Source organism: Hemiscyllium ocellatum, chromosome 19 (assembly GCF_020745735.1).
Source record: "Hemiscyllium ocellatum isolate sHemOce1 chromosome 19, sHemOce1.pat.X.cur, whole genome shotgun sequence".
NCBI lineage: Eukaryota > Metazoa > Chordata > Chondrichthyes > Orectolobiformes > Hemiscylliidae > Hemiscyllium > Hemiscyllium ocellatum.
The window spans coordinates 61,992,572-62,008,705 of record NC_083419.1 but is presented as its reverse complement, the minus strand read 5'-3'; the positions used below and the strand labels follow the sequence as shown (position 1 = coordinate 62,008,705).

Sequence of the window (16,134 nt, the reverse complement as noted above, 5' to 3'; positions counted from 1 at the left end):
ATGACCAATAACTGAAGAGGCCTTTTAGTCCAATGTCTACTCTGACCGTCTTTTTAAAAAGAAAATCCCCACTTACACTAGTCTTGCTTTCCAACACTTGGCACATAGCCTTGAATACTGTAACACCTTAAAGTGCTTGTCCAGGTTCCTCCTTCGTGAAGAGGATGAGATTTCCTTTCTCTACCATTCCTGTGCACTCCATTACAGACTTCAACTACTTTGGTGAAACTTTTTTTTTCCTCGTCTCTTTTTCACCTTATGAAATTGAAAGGTCGCTAACAAGGGAACACAAAGGGAACAGCTGCTTTTGTATCCACCCTGTCCGCACCTCAACCTTTCTTAAACCTCTAAGGTTTCCCAACACCCCATTAGAGTCCCATTGGAGTTACTGTTAAGAATTATAGAATAGAATCTCTACAGCATCAAAACAGGCTATTTGGCCAACAAGTCCACACCTGACCCAGAGTTTCTCTCCCTGACCCATTTCCCTATCCCTGTATTTCCCATGGCTAATGCACCTAACTTGTGTCCCTGCACACAATAGGCAACTTCGCATTGCTAATCTACCTAACTTGCACATCTTAGGATTGTGGGAGGAAATCAGGATACCAGGTGGAAACCCACAAGATACTGGGAGAATGTGCAAACTGCACAAACAGTCACATGAGGCTGGAATCAAACCAGACCCTCTGGTGCGGTGAGGGAGCAGTTCAAACCACAGTCACGGTGCTGCCCCAAATGTTAATGTTATGATAGGTTTTGTTCCTTCACAGGATGACCATATTGTTGGCTAGACTAGTGTCACCTATCCTTATGGCTTCAAAGTTCAATTCACAGCCTAGTCACAATTAACTTTAACTTAAATGCATAATGAAATGAAAAACAAAACTCATTGTCTTGCAGGTGTTCAATGTGAATGCTCCTCTTCCTCCAAGAAGCGAACAGGAAGTGAAATCTGATGCTCCATATTCGCCTGCCTTTAATCAAAGTTTGATTACAGCAAGTACTCAGACTCCACCTCAGCCTGTGTCTGTCCAATCTTCACATGCTGTAGAGCAAAATGCTCTGACGCAGGAATCTTTAACAGGTATCGAATTTGAGTTCATAGGAAACTTTTCTATTTGAAAGAATATCTCTCTGGTCTAACTTCATGAAATAGTTATTACATATCTTTTAGAGCATTCCTTCCTACTGACCTAGTTAGATGCACTAATGTGGATGGCTTTTTTTTGTCAATAAAGGATTTATGCTTGAGTGCTGTTTAAATTGACCTTGGCTTTGTTTCTCGTCAGAAGAACCTACATCAGTTGCAAATGGGACCCCCGTTTTTCTACCCCACAGTCAGCCAAATAATCCTTTACCAAGACCAAGCCAACCCTACTTTGGAAGCAGAGGTGTTGTAAGGGGGGCTGCACGAGGTGGCAGAGGAATCGCTAATGCATACCGTGGTTCCAGTAATGGATATAAAGGTGTACAAATAGGTACAGTATAAAATGTGTAGCACAAAATGGCTGCTTAATTTTGTTTTACTAAACCTAAATTGTTAAAATTCTCATGAGTCAAAAGTGCTCAAGTCCCACTAGAGATCTGATCCTCTACATAGGATGCACAAGTCTTTAACATTTGAACCGAGGCCTTGAGTGGATGTTATGAATCCTACATTCTCTATTACAAAAGCTGTAGGTGACTTCACCTACTTTTTTTTTGCCTAAGGTTGCCATGTGGTATTTTGTCACATCTAATTTGTCTCATTCTCCTTTTCTGATTTGCTCTTCTCCTGAATTGCATTTTTTTTTAAAATGTGGCTTGAGCAGTCCTGGTACTTGTCCTGTTTGGCTTGCAATGTACTTACAATGTACTTACTAAATGAATGTCTCACTTGGCAAATTTCCTTGCTTGAAATGACATTCTGGTGCAATTCAGGTGGGATATTTTACTCCTTGGTTACTTCATTGCAAGCAAGGAGTCAGACCATAAAATTGATTCATAGAATCCCTACAGTGTGGAAAGAGGCCATTTGGCTGAGTCCACACCAACCCTCTAAGCATCCCATCCAGACCTAGCCCTCTATTATCCCTGTAACCTCGCATTTAGCATAGTCCATTCACATTCCCCAAACATCTTTGGACTGGGAGGAAACTAGAGCATCCAGAGGAAACCAGCAGGTGTAGGGAGAAAGGCAACTTTGTGGACTTTCCATAAAGGGTGGAATCAAACATGGTGCTGAGGCAGCAGTGCTAACCACTAAGCCAGCATGCTGACCATTTGCAACACTTGGTGTTTAGTGGCATCACCCACACTGTGGTGTGCACCATGCCAGTCAACTTTCAAATCTTGACACATGATAGCAGTTTAAGTGAAAGGTTTAAGAATTGAGTAATTTCCCCTCTCCCTTGTGTAGAGACCAGATATGGAGGCCATAAGTATGAGTATCAGAAAATGTAATCGAGAATTAAGGATAACTTTCATTACCTAAGGAATGGAGAAAAACTTGGAAATTACTAAGACTATATTGGGTTGGGAGTGTATGGGGTAAAGCAGACATTTTGTTTGAGGGAACAAAGGACAGAAGGATGTATTTGGATAGAATTGCTTAGTGGGAAGGGATTTTCAGTTAACAGTAGTTGCAACTGAGGGTTGAATCACCTGTTTGTCTTAGAATGGCCACTTGTGGGGGAGGGAGTAATTCAGTACCCAGCTGAGATGAAATTTTGTTTTTGGAAGTTGTTTTGTGGTTTGATTTATAGAATGAAATTAGTTTTTTTTAAACCTCACTCTTGTTTCACTGGCCTGCATTCATGAAATTTCATTTCATTTCACCAGTGTGATAAACCAGCAGAATTTCAGGTCGCTTGATTACTCCTGTTTTAAACAACAGAGGAATGGATATTGGTCCCAAGTTTTGGTTTTGCATGTTGAAATAGTTTGACATCTGATTTGAGGTGATCCAACCAGTGGATCAAAGTTAATGGTATAGCTGTTGTAGAATGGCATGTTGCGCTGTTTAGCTTTAAACACATGCCCTCATCCCAAACAGCAACCCAAATTTTAAGAGATTTGTCAAGTGTTACGCTGCTAATTTTCATGAGTAGAAGTTGGGTAGATGTCCATCATACAGAAAGTGGAGAATTGGCCAGAACGGGTAAAGGAGGATGTTGGATAAAGTTCGAGCGCAAGTTTTAGTGCTGAACCAAGATGAGCAAGTTCTCTAATTGAGAATAACATTACCAAGACTTGGAGAAGTACAAGCATAAGATCCTGCAGATGGATGCAGAACAACCAATCTAAGTCTTTCAAACTGAAAAGGACATAAGGGATCCTTGGGTGATCTCAAGGAGGACGCCCTTAAGCAATTCTTTTCACAATTTGTAACAATCATTCCACTGAAGTGGAACATAAATGTAGGTGATGCAGTGAGTTGGAAATCGAGCAGCAGATTTTACTCTTCCATCCTCTGAAGACCGAGACAAAATTTCAAATGCTAGGACAATTCCTTTTCAAAAATTTTTTTTTGGAATGGAAAACCTTAAGACCAGTCTTGAGGATGTGCTGGTTTCCATATGAAGATTGAAATTGGGTGAGGAAATGTTTGTTTTGACTTTGACTTGACCATGTTTGGAGAATTCGAGTAAAAAGTGAGGTCTGCAGATGCTGGAGATCCGAGCTGAAAACGTGTTGCTAGTTAAAGCACAGCAGGTCAGGCAGCATCCAAGGAACAGGAAATTCGACGTTTCGGGCTAAAGCCCTTCATCAGGAAGTTTCCTGATGAAGGGCTTTAGCCCAAAACGTCGAATTTCCTGTTCCTTGGATGCTGCCTGACCTGCTGTGCTTTAACCAGCAACACGTTTTCAGCCATGTTTAGAGAATTGCCAATGTGGCACACTGACGGTAGGAGCTGGTTAAATGTTAATTGAATTGGCTATAATTTGATGAAAGATTCTAATGTTACCCATCAGTTTGTAAAAACAAAACTCTTGTGCAACCTATCTTCAGTTTTGAAGTAGCAATGTTCATATGTGACTGACGGCCTTGAGTTATTTTAAAGCTTTATGGAGCCTGGTTGGAATCTCCTTACTAGCTTGTTAGACAATTGGTTGGAAGATGGGCATTATTCTTCTGTACTGCGTGTGTGTGTTTGTGTTCTGTGCAGATGTTTCAGTGTTTCATGATTGCTGCATGGTTACACCAGTTTGTCTTGCACATCTTAAGCTCCATTCTTTCTTTAGTCTTCAACAATTTTTGATCAAGTTTTGATCAACTTTGATCAAGTTGCATTACCTCACAGTTCTAATGATTACATAACCTATAGTATGGAAACAGGCTCTTCGGCCCAACTAGCCCACACTGACCCTCCGAAGAGCAACCCATCCAGACATATTCCCCCACATTCACCCCTGACTAATGCACCTAACATGGCCAATTTAGATTGGCCAATTCAACTGACCTGCACATCTCTTGGGAGGAAACCCACGCAGTCACTGGGAGAAGTGCAAGCTCCACACGCAGTTGCCCAAGGTGGGAGTTGAACCCGGGCCCTTGGCGCTGAGAGGCAGCAGTGCTAACCACCCTAATCTTTGGCAAAATCTTTTGTTTCCGTTATTTTTGGCTTCTAGAAATCCAAATGCATATCTACTGGTTCGGCTTCAATTCTGCTTGTATTCTCGGTACTCCAATGAATGTCAAACATAGCTTCCTTTTAATATAACCATGTTGACTGACTGTTAGCTTTTGTAAATGCCTTGCTAGCTCCTTTAGTGGAATCCAGCACTGTCCCAACATGAGATTTAAGCAACTAACCTGTAACCTCCTGCTTTGTCTTGAATGTTAGATCACATTAGCAATTTTCCAGTCCACTGAAACCTTCCCCGAGAGTTGTGGAATGTTTCAACCAATTCCCTCACCAGCTCTAGCCACTTTTTTTGTTTTTAGAAACCTTTTTTTGATTTCGGGCCATCAGGTACTGCTGAATTGTCTATCTTAAATCCCATTGATTTTTGTCAAATGCTTGTCCATCCATAGACTGTTACAAATCTTACAATTGAGCTGTGGCTCCTTGATCAGCCAAATGTGTGCACTGGAGTCCACCAGCACCGTACTACAGCTGCAACACATCGCTACCTGCCCAACCATTTCCTATTTAATTAACTTGGATGTTAAATATTTTGAAAGTGACTTTGCTAACTTTTCTGGTCTAATGACCTCCTAAGAAGTTTAATTGAGACAAAAAATATCTACCAATCACCTACCTATTTTTCTTTAGTGTAATATCTTTGATCAGGATGAAGGGGCTCTGCCGCTTGTTTTTATTGTCTGCCACTACTGCCCTTCACAGGGAAATCAGCCTCCTATTCTGCTGAGTAATTGCTGACCTGCACACCTCCCATAGTCTCTAGGAATGCATCTGTCAATCCCCTTTGTCTGAGAAAAAAGTGTAGGTCAGTCTTGTGGACACCAGTCTGAATGCTGGTTTCCCTGGTTTGGCCTTTGAACTGAAGTGACTCAGTTACTGGAGTGGAGCTGCTAATGTGCACAAGTGGTTGTGGAGTCCTGGGAGCTGACTGAGTTTCTAACTGTACCTGGCCCTGGACATTCACCTCTGGAGTATGTAGAATTTAATATGAAGAAAGGTTTACTGCTGACATGCACCTTCCGTGTCTGATTTTTAAAGTTCACATCAAAAATTCTGTGTAGCACTATCCAACACTCTAAGGTCTGTGGAAGTTCTAAATAGCCAGTGATTAGTTTGGAGTAAAATTTGGATTACCCAGAGCTGCTATTTCAAATGTTGACTTGGTGAGCTTAACTTTTAATAGTTTCAATACTTTCTGCACCTGTTTTATGAATTCCCAAAATTATTTTCAGCTGATCATTAAACTTCTTGCTCCCTCCAGCCTACCCATCTTCAGTCTGTAGACGAGACAAGAGCGCCAGTTGAATGCATTATCTTGTTAGTGTACTAGCTGGTTCTGCAGTTCACATTCCCATATCTAGGAAGATGACTTATTTTACAGACCTGAGGCAAAAATAATAATTGTTCTACATTTATTATCCATTTGACTACAGTTGTAAGGGCACTTGAGTATTTTGTTTTACTAGTTGCATATTTTGATTACTTCTACCAACAGGTAATGAATCATACAAATTTTTCACTTTCTGAAAGGTGGAAATGTTGATCCAAGTCAAATATCTTAAACTTCAGCTATCTAAGCCTTAAAACCCCACATTAGTCACTGAAGTGTGCTGGGATATTGGGCTAGGAGATCAGAAATAAGCAAAGACTGATAAAGTATTCCGAAGCATCCCTTGAACTATTATCCTCCTACAATCCAAAGTGATCGTGCATGATCTCTGGTTAATGGAGGTGAAAGAGGGTCTCGAACTGGAAGAAAAACTATGTAGAGATGATTAGGCTGCATACTCTAATCTGTGGATATATTAATTTATCTTTTTGATTCAGGAAGTTTCTGTTGAAAGAATGAATCTCCAAGGGCAGTGCAAATCAATTCACTGGAGTACTGCTGGCATGTCAAATGACTCTATTCTTGATGATCTGACACATAGTTTTTAAGCAGGTTAGAAAGATATGAATAATGAAGGTGGTTTGTACCTGAATAGGAAGTGTTAACTCTTAAAGCTAATGGTCAATAAGGAAATGATAGTTATAATGTTTGTTTCCATGACTGCACAATGTCCCGGTGATAGCTGTATATTTAAGAGGTAGAAAGCGAGGAACTTGGTGACATTACCTCCTAGGGAAGTGGTACTCAGCAAATGAGATTTGAGGGTTCATCAGTTTTTCAGGTCTTTATGAACCTTAGCCATCTTCAAAACTCTAGGGCAGTGAGGTGGTGGTGAGTTAGTGCAAATTTTCCAAAATCTCTCTAGATTCTAGAAAGGTTCCATCTTGGAGGCAAATATAATGCCTCTTTGAAAAAGATTGGTGATGGAAAGCCATTTCAGTTGTCTTGTCGCCATGCTGGTATTGAAATTTCTGTAAGGAGATAATAGGGTGAAGAGAAACTGCAAGGTTATGTTTCTTTCACAAAGCCACTTTGTCTTCTAAAAGTCAGTAAGTTGTTTAAGTTGGATGATGAACACCTTCTACTGTATCTTAATTTCCAGAAGGCAAGTTGCCATCCAAGTTAGGTTGTGTTTATGTAATGGGCTTTGGACTGGCATAACTAGATGGCACTCTGCCAGCTGGATTATGCATAGGTGGATTTTTTTCCCCTGATCTGGCAGCATAAGATCAATGGGGTCCCACAGTTGTTTTCTGACTTCAATCTTTCCCTTCACCTAATTCATTGATATAAATTGTGAAGGAGACATTGACTAAATTTGGCAAACGAATGAAGTATGTAGTGAAGATGATGTAATGGTGCAGATGCATTATGGGATGTGGTAGTACAAATCTGGCAGAATATAGTATGGGGAAAAATATGAAGTAATGCACTGGCAGGAAGAGCTTAAAGCAGCCTGACCTGAATGGAGATGAATGGACTGTGGCTGAGATGGAGGATCCAGATGTTGTAGCTAAAGTCAAAGTACGGTGGCATGTCATGTAATTGAGGGCCAATGCAATACTGGCTCTCTGATAGATTTGAATGTAAAAATAAGGATGTGATGTTTCAGTTCCAGGGCATTGAGATTGCATCTTAAATCAGATGTTTTGGTCTCCTTAAATCTAATAAAGATCAGATTGGCTGAGAACTACTTTGCATTGGAGAGAAGGAGGAATGGATTGGAAGTATAAAAAATCTTAAATAACCTTTCCAAATAGCAATGGAAGGGATGTTTACACTCATGGGTGAGTCCAGATATAGAGCCCCTATTTTTATTTAGAAAGGTGGGTGTCACCTTTTCAGGGCATGAGAGTTTGAGATATAAGACTTTGGAGTTCTTCTGCCTTGGGCCCTGGATTCATAAGGCAGAGCTGTGTAGCTTGGTCAAGGAAAGCAAAGATTACAGTGGTGGTCAGGAATGTAAACAAATAATAAAAAATTATAAATTGTTGAATGAATGGTCTCCAGTTTCTAACTTGCAAAATGCAGTCTGTAGGAATAGGTCTAGAATTAGGCTTTCCCCCTTAGCTGTGATATGAATTAAATTGTTCTTCCTCCATGGCCTTTTGAAACTACTCAAGACATGTACTACATCTGTGTCACCGACACTTTAGCTCAAGCCAGTTTGCTTTCTTCTTTTGAGAGTTTTCTAGATTTGGCTCACTTCCATGTAACCTTGTTCTGGTGTCCTGCCATCTTGTGGAAAGCAGGTTCTGATAATACTGTCTCTCAACAAATCCTTTTCTCCTTGCTGTATTATGGTGAGGTAGCATAATGATTTGCAATAAACTTATCCAGCTGACGATCAGGATGCAAGAATTCTTTTGCATGCATTAAGTAACTTGGGCAAGTTGGTCTGTTATGAATGGGAAGCAGAGTACGGTTGGATATTTTTAAAAAAATTGTCCCATCCCGTTCAGACAATGGTGAGCTGCACCATGGGTTGCTGTTCAAAAAGTGAAACATGTTTGAGGAGACCTAGTTTTTAAAGGCTCCCAATGAACTACCTTGATTTTGTGTGTCTGCATTAAGTTGGTTTTACTTAAAGGTTTAGCATTACCTTTGTCTCTTTTTCAGGGTTTGATGCCTACAGAGGAATTCCCATACCTGGCAATGGAACATATGGACCTTTTCCAAATAGGGAGTACCCTGGGATGCCATATACCCCAAGGGTAAGGATTGCCATATACCATTGTAAATAACAAATTGGGTTAGCAATTCTGTAGACTTATTTTTTCTGCCTGCTTTTGCAAACTTTATTTTTCTTGCTGAACTCTAGAGCCCAGAATGAATAAAAGACAAATTTAGTTTTTGTAGAGGATTTGATTACTGGTTAGATCAATCTATTAAATTCATGATAGTGAATCCTGTTTTTTGTTTTTTGAACTGTGCCTTTTTTATTCCTTCTAAAAAGGGCTGCATTGGAATCCACAAATGTAGCATGCCTGCTTCTATCCCCTCCTTTCCTTTCCTTTTTCCTCTCCTCTTATCTCTTTCCCCCCCCCCCCCCCCCCCCCCACCCCTCTCCCCCACCCAAATAAACCCAGTGTCTTTCAAACAGTGAACAAATTCACTTGTATGTAACATAGTCTGCAGTGGACCATTAAATACAGTCTAAACACTGCATTATTAAATGCACAATCCTTATGGTGCTCCAGTTTTCTTGACCAGAAACATTTCTGGGGCCTCCAATATTTACTATCCATGTTAATATTGAGGGCTCCTTGTGCATTGCAACAAAGTCTACTGATGGTCTGAAGGTTTGAAAGCAAATTGAGGATACAGTCTACAATTTGCTTAAGCAGGTTTTTAAAAAATCAGAATATAATATTTAGATAACAGGATGTGGGGATCAAGGGTTCCTTGTATATGAATTGCAGTCAGCATACTGGTACAGTAATTAGGACAAATTCTTAAAATCTTAAACTAGAACCATGACTAGAAAGGAACATTTTTAATTTCTCCACACTGAAATAGAGCCACTAACAGTGGTGTACCTGGACCAGTTGCAGCCTTGTACAGACAGTTCTGCAGACTAACCCTTGGGTCTGCTGTAAAGGTTGACTTCAAAATAACCCCCACACACCTGGAGCAGATGAGATGTGAAACCAGGCGTCCTGACCCAGATGCGAGACGCTACCATTACGTCACATGAGCCCCTATTGATCTGCACTTTTTTACTTCAATAAGTGCTCTTACTGAATTTTTTCTGCTGCCAAATCACTGACTTTTTTAACCACCAGCCAGTAAAATGGGTCTGCTTTATTTTCTAATCCACCTGTCTAGATGCTATTTCACATCTTTTGGAAGGTGTGGGACTTCAATCTGGGCCTCATAGTCAAGAGGCAGGGATAGTACCACTGCCACAAGCCTTTTTAATCTGCTTCATTTTCTCCCCAGCAGTAGTCTCTCTCTCAACTGAGGGACTGATTGCCCCACCATCACAAATCACTAACTTCTAACCACCATTTAATAAAACACCCATCCAGTCAGATTTAGAAGCAAAGCCCATATTGGACAACCACAACCAGCCTTTACGTTTGTGACTCCTCACCACCCAAATTGGACTTCCATGTTTTTTTTTCAGACTAACCACCAATTTTTTAAAAATAACACTATAGCCAGTTAGATATTATGTGCAAAGGCTGTTAAGGGCAAATAGGTCTGCTTTATCCTTTCACTTTTTTCAAACTATTCAGGGATGTTACCGCATATCTCTGCAGCAAATTAACCTAGGCCTCCTGTCCTGAGGTAGGAACACTACTGCTATGCCACAAGAGGGCCCCGATAGTCCTCCTGTGTGGAGGACTCAAGTAGTGAATTCCAGGTATTGCTAGTTACTAAGGGAGCTTGTACTCAACAAACACCCACTGGAGGATCTTTGATTCCCTAGGGCCTTGAAGGGGTTCAGTCATGTCAGGTGTCATTTGTGTAAAAAGTATTGTCGTACACCTGTTCAGGGCAAAGGTGTAAACAGTACTGTGTACACTTTCATCCTTTTAAAGGAGGACAGATTTGCATAGGGAATAGCTCAGAAGGTTCCCTCGCTGATTTCCTACCTTGGCTGGTGCCTTTTTGGGAGATGTTAGGCCCTCCTGCCTTATCAATTTATCCTTGTGTGACAATGTTAGTAGATGGTTTGACACAGCAGATGCTGAGAATGGCTTACTTTAGAGGTATCTAAAACAGAGGCACATCTTTTTAAAAGTAATCGCTCCCCCCACTTTAACATGGTGATGAGATACTTGATTCTAAAAATATCCACAACAATGGATTGGAGGCTGGACCCATGATTTTATATCTGCAGTGGAGCCTAGGGTTAAAGCTCACGATCAAATCAGTTAGGACATAATTGAAGGCTGCTTGGGTCAAATTGGCTACTTCCACTTAACTTGTATTACATTCCTCTTTACTCCTGGCACAATATCCACTTGTAGAAATCGAGTTTGATTCATTCAGTATAATTTGTTTTTCTTAACTCTATCTTCAAGTCAACTTTTTTAGGAAGTATAAATTGAATTGGATTTTTTGAATTTTCTGGCTCGTGCTGAAGGTATGCTACAGTCCACTAGCCTGTTCAGCAATTAAACAAGTTTATGGCTGGTCTGTGACCTAACGCTGCTTCACCTGCCTTTTTCTCTCTATCCAAGAGAATTCTTGCAGATTTTAAAATTTAATAATTTGTAGAATTCAAAATTCTTCGGTGTTGCTCTTAGGTGTTTAAGCTGGTTAAATGCCAGATAATGTAGCACTGGTTCGTCAAATCTCAAATGTCCCAGTATCTCTAGTAAAGCAATGCTTTGTTCCCTTGCTAATGTATGCTGTGTAGGCACTCCATTTTACATGATAGGATTATTTAAGTTATTGACTGGTGCAGACATGAGGGCAAGCAGCCCCTAAAGTGAGGAGCTTTTGAGTCTTGGGTTCAATTCCTGTCTGTCTCAATTTATTCCTGCTGTATCTTAAAGTATTACACTGCCCAAGTATCCTAGTATTTTCAATGTTGTATATATTGAGACTTTTTGATTCTGCACTGATTTAAATCCAGATCCCAGTCATCTATTTTAATGTTTTCTGCACCCAGTTCTCACCACTGATTGCGACCCTGCTAAAAACTCCTCTCTTTTGGAATCTTGAAGTGATTTGCAGCTCGGCAGTAATGCTGTCGTGATTTTGTGACTTGTAAGGCAGATATTGCCATCCATCTTTGTTGCCTTGCAGTGTCATTAATACTGCAGATATTGAAATGACAAAGTTGATGCATTCTTTAAGCTGTTAAAAATTGGCTGCTTAACCTTGATACTTGACCAGGTCCAAAAGAAGGCCATTCTATGTGCTCCAGGGGTTTTCTTTCTTTCACACTCAGTTGTGATCATTCCTACAAAATTGCCATAAATCCTGGATATTGCTGAAGATTTGAAATGCTTGGTAGATTCTACACTAATATCTCTAGTCAAATTACTGTGAAGAGTATGGAAAGTCAGATTTGCTTTCTCTTTTAGGAACGATCCATTTTTACTATATTGGTTCCTTCCACTTCACAATCCAATTTTAAACTCCCATCACTAGAAGCAAATATTTTTTGTCTGGAATGCCAATATTTTTTGGATTTATATCATTTGCTTCCCAAATGAAACTTAATCTCTGCCTCTGGTGTACTATCAATAGATTAAAAATTGACTGATAATCTTACTTTAGCCTTATTGCAAACTGGCCAAAATTGATATTAACAAGAATGTGGCAATTTAATTATTTTGCTGTTTGTCTTTACATCCCAAGAAATTTTTGAATGGAGTTGAATTTCCTGGAAGCAGTTTTTAAAAGTTTTGGTCTTGAGCAGTGAAGTCTATTAAAGCTATTTGGTGATGGTTCCAAGGTGGTCTGGAAAGGAACCGTAATTCCAGCCATGTGGCAAAACCCAACATAGATTTGAAATGCAAAATCATAGGGGACTTTTAGAATTCTAACTCAATCATCTGACCTGCCTTTTGCTTGTGACTATGCTCGTTCATAGGTTTCCAATCTGACGTTTCATTTTAGGATGCTCTGTCCTTGTGTTTAAGAATTGTCCCAAAGCTTTACTATCTTTTTAAATCCAAATTTATCTGGATCTGTGCTTGCATTCTGACACCCCACCCTGTCCTAATTTTTCCCTTCTGGTTCCTAGGCATTCAAGTAGAAACTCCATTCATAATGTTATGAGCGAGTAAAGCCCATCAAAATAGCCTAGCCTGAAACCTTTTCTTATTTTAAAGGCATGTGCCAGACATTGCTTTGGATACAATTCAATTGGTGAAACTACTGGTCTCTGACTCAAGTGTATTCATTATTATTAAAATACAACAAAAAATGGAATAATTAACTATATATTGAAAACTTTGATTTAACTGCTAAACAGTAACTGTTCCAAAATGTTGACATCCAATCAACACATCTTACAAAGGCACACAGTCATACAGAGTTCCTGCTGCTAAAAGTGCATGCGAGACAGAGGATTCCAGCTTATAGCTGAACAGGCAAAACTGCTTCCACATCCAGTTTCAAGACCCCAGCAACTGCTTTAAAACTACACTCAAACTCAAAATCCTGGTTGAGTGAGAGCTTGCTATTTACATTGTTACAACTTTTTTCTTTTTTTAAAATAATCCTCGGATGCCATTTGGATTAAAATAGACAGCTTGGAACCTCTAAATGTCCAGAAAATGGGCAACGTACACCTCAACGCCATAGGGTGTTCAGTGTGACAATACTATTGCTGGTGCTACCTGAAAGCCAACTACTTTGGCCAACTTTTTTGTTCATCCTTTCCTAATAAGTCTTGTGGTTTACTGTCTGATTTTGATGCTATGCCTTTTAAAGTGTCTGAAGGTATTTTCACAGCATTTACAGTGCAAACTAGAAAGCATTGAATCAGACAACGGGGTTTTTGTGTTACTAATGCAGAATATGTTGCAGATGATTTAACAAGGTCTTCTGCTCCCCAAATTCTGTTTTTAATCTTGGATGGGCCTGTTCCCTGTTGTTTGACTACAATGTCTGCTGTTTTGCAGGAGTCTGGTTACCAGCAGAACTACAAACGTGGTGCAGGAGTTGGGCCTCGTGGGACCATGAGAGGAGGTAATTATGTAATGCTTAATGTTATCCTTGGGACTAAGGTTTAAGAACCATATTAGTTGCTTGTAGCCAAACCTAAGTAGGTTAATAATTGGTCTTGACTATATGCTAACCAAGCAGTGCAATTCTCTAAATCCTTCCTGAAAAAAGCACAAGTTGAGTGAGTTGTTGGCTAACATTATTTTAGCCAGTTTTCTCTTTGGTATCACCCCTGCCATATCATTGGATAGATGTGACAGCAGCAACATGTTCATCCTGGCTGAGTGGCCACATGCCAACACATTGCGCAATGTAAATTTTTACTCCTTTATCATTTCAACAAGCTCCATTGCTAGGTTAGATGCCTCTTAGAAATCAGGTGAAGTAAGTTGAACCTGTCCCAGGAAAAGTATCATTTGTAAAGATCACTACCACCTCTTCTCTTATGAAGTCCGTCTGGTTTTGTCTCATCTGCACTTGCCTGCCATCTATTCTACAAAGCATTGAAATATTAATAAAAGCTGAAATGGAGACATAGCTGCATCCTAATAATCTGAGGATTTTCCCTCCTTAACAGGGCTTCATTAATCCTCCAACTCCAACTTGAATAGATATTGAAGTGAAAGTTGGTTTTAAAAAATCTACTAGCTTTACTAAATGGGACCAATCTGGTTTATTTCTGACGTTTTATTTGATGTGGATATGGGAAAACTAATGCTGGATTAATTAGTGGAATAATTTTTAATGTGCACGTGACTAGTTGGTGAAACTACTTCTGCATATAAAAAGCTTTAGGAAAAGCAAGTTGCAGTTTGGAGTCACCTGGAGTCTGCAAAAGCCAAGTCCATTTATTGGCTTCCATTTGCTTGGAATATTTGCATTGAGATTTGTCTTGTGGTATCACCTCATCCTTGAATGTACCAAGCTTCTTGCTTTGCCAAAACATTAGAAATCCATTGGAGTCACTAGTTTGAGCACAGTAGTATTTCCATAATATGCTACTTTCACTTTGGGCAACAGCTCCAGTTACCTTAGTGAAATGCACCCCCCCACCCCTCCTCCTGTGCTACTCGGTGACTTTAATTTCAAGATCAGCGCCAAGAAATCTTTTTTCCTACAAATGCTTCAAAAACAAGCTGTTAGATGCCAGCTTTTGGCCTTGTGTGCATTTAGGTGGTGGCACAGTTTGGTAGCAGCTTGCACTCTTATCTACAGCTCCCACAATTCCTTCTCTTGGAATTTCTAGTATTTAGAAGACTGACTTCATGTTTGAACAATAAATCGGTGCAGGAATGACAGCTGAATTTGATATTTATTTCCCTTAGTTGCACAATTTTTGACTTGAGCCCTGGATATCTAAATTATTTATGTTCAAATGTCCAGTTATTGTCTTAGTATTTCTACTGCTTTTTTCTTTGCAATTTGAAGCAGTTTAAAGATCCAGAAGTCTGGCATGTTTAAGGATGAAACAACAAAACTTTTAAACTAAGTGTTCAATTTGAACTTGAATGCGATCAGTGCAGACTCCTCTTTCTATCACATGTAGATATGTGTACCAGTATCTAATTTCTAAGTGGATGATTAATAACAAACTGACCTTGAACAAGACATTCTTTCTTCAACTGAATTACAGAACACTTCCAATGGGAAATGGTGCTATTTCATAGAATTATGTCTAGTATCCAAACTACAGGTGAATTCTGATTCAAACTCTGGATTTGAATGCTACTAATTTGCAGATCTAGATATTCAACATCATCCATGTGATGCAATTAGCATACTGGCTATCTGGCTTGTAGAATGCAGGATTTCATGTAATTGAATTTGTTGGCATCACTGGGTTTTCTGGGTGTTTTGAGAATGTTTGGACGCCTTGACATCTATACTGGTGTGGCCATCTTGTCACTAAGGTTTTAGCTGAGCAATCTCAAATTTAGTTTGCCAGACGCCCTCTTAGCCGTGGTCCCCTAGTAAATAGGATTTCCTTAGTTTCGAGCACCAACTCGGGCAGTTGTGGCTATCTGACTTGTTTTTGTAAACACCCTTTCGTGAAATAGCCTGTGCCTTGTTGTTGCAGCACACTGTTTGTTTGGCCTGAAATTTGACCTCTTTGATTTGAGCCCAGAATGTCATTACTAACTAGGCTATTATATTGTCTGCTCCCCATTTTCTGAAGACCTGTTGCAGTCAGAGCTTGGTTGTCCCTCTGCACCACAAGGTGTAGTGTTTAAAACTTCTGAAGGTACAGGATTGTGCATCTATACCAAAAACTGAACACCATTTAGTCAGTGAGCTCTGTTCCATTCTCTAAATCTTATTAATCCTTGATGAATTACTTGAAGCTTATCTTGGCCTGATCAAGACTGCCATCGAGGATTTTCCATCTTTCCAGGAGTTGCTGTTTACTTGGGGTATGCACTATTCCTGAATAAGGCTGATAGATGTCTGGTTTAAAATCTATTTGTAAGCTTTCATGGTT

General features: G+C 39.8%; 1 protein-coding gene across 6 annotated transcripts in view; it reads left to right on the top strand.

The window, feature by feature from the left end:
* Window positions 1–16,134, top strand: part of caprin2 (caprin family member 2) — a 61,094-nt gene that overhangs the window by 29,208 nt on the left and 15,752 nt on the right. For 5 of the 6 annotated variants that reach the window (XM_060839503.1, XM_060839500.1, XM_060839502.1 and 2 more), the window contains 4 exons: window positions 904–1,087; window positions 1,293–1,481; window positions 8,640–8,734; window positions 13,613–13,679. In XM_060839503.1, the coding sequence (XP_060695486.1) occupies window positions 904–1,087; window positions 1,293–1,481; window positions 8,640–8,734; window positions 13,613–13,679 (535 nt within the window). The remainder of the gene's footprint in view (window positions 1–903; window positions 1,088–1,292; window positions 1,482–8,639; window positions 8,735–13,612; window positions 13,680–16,134) is intronic. The other variant, XM_060839499.1, reaches the window with a different exon arrangement.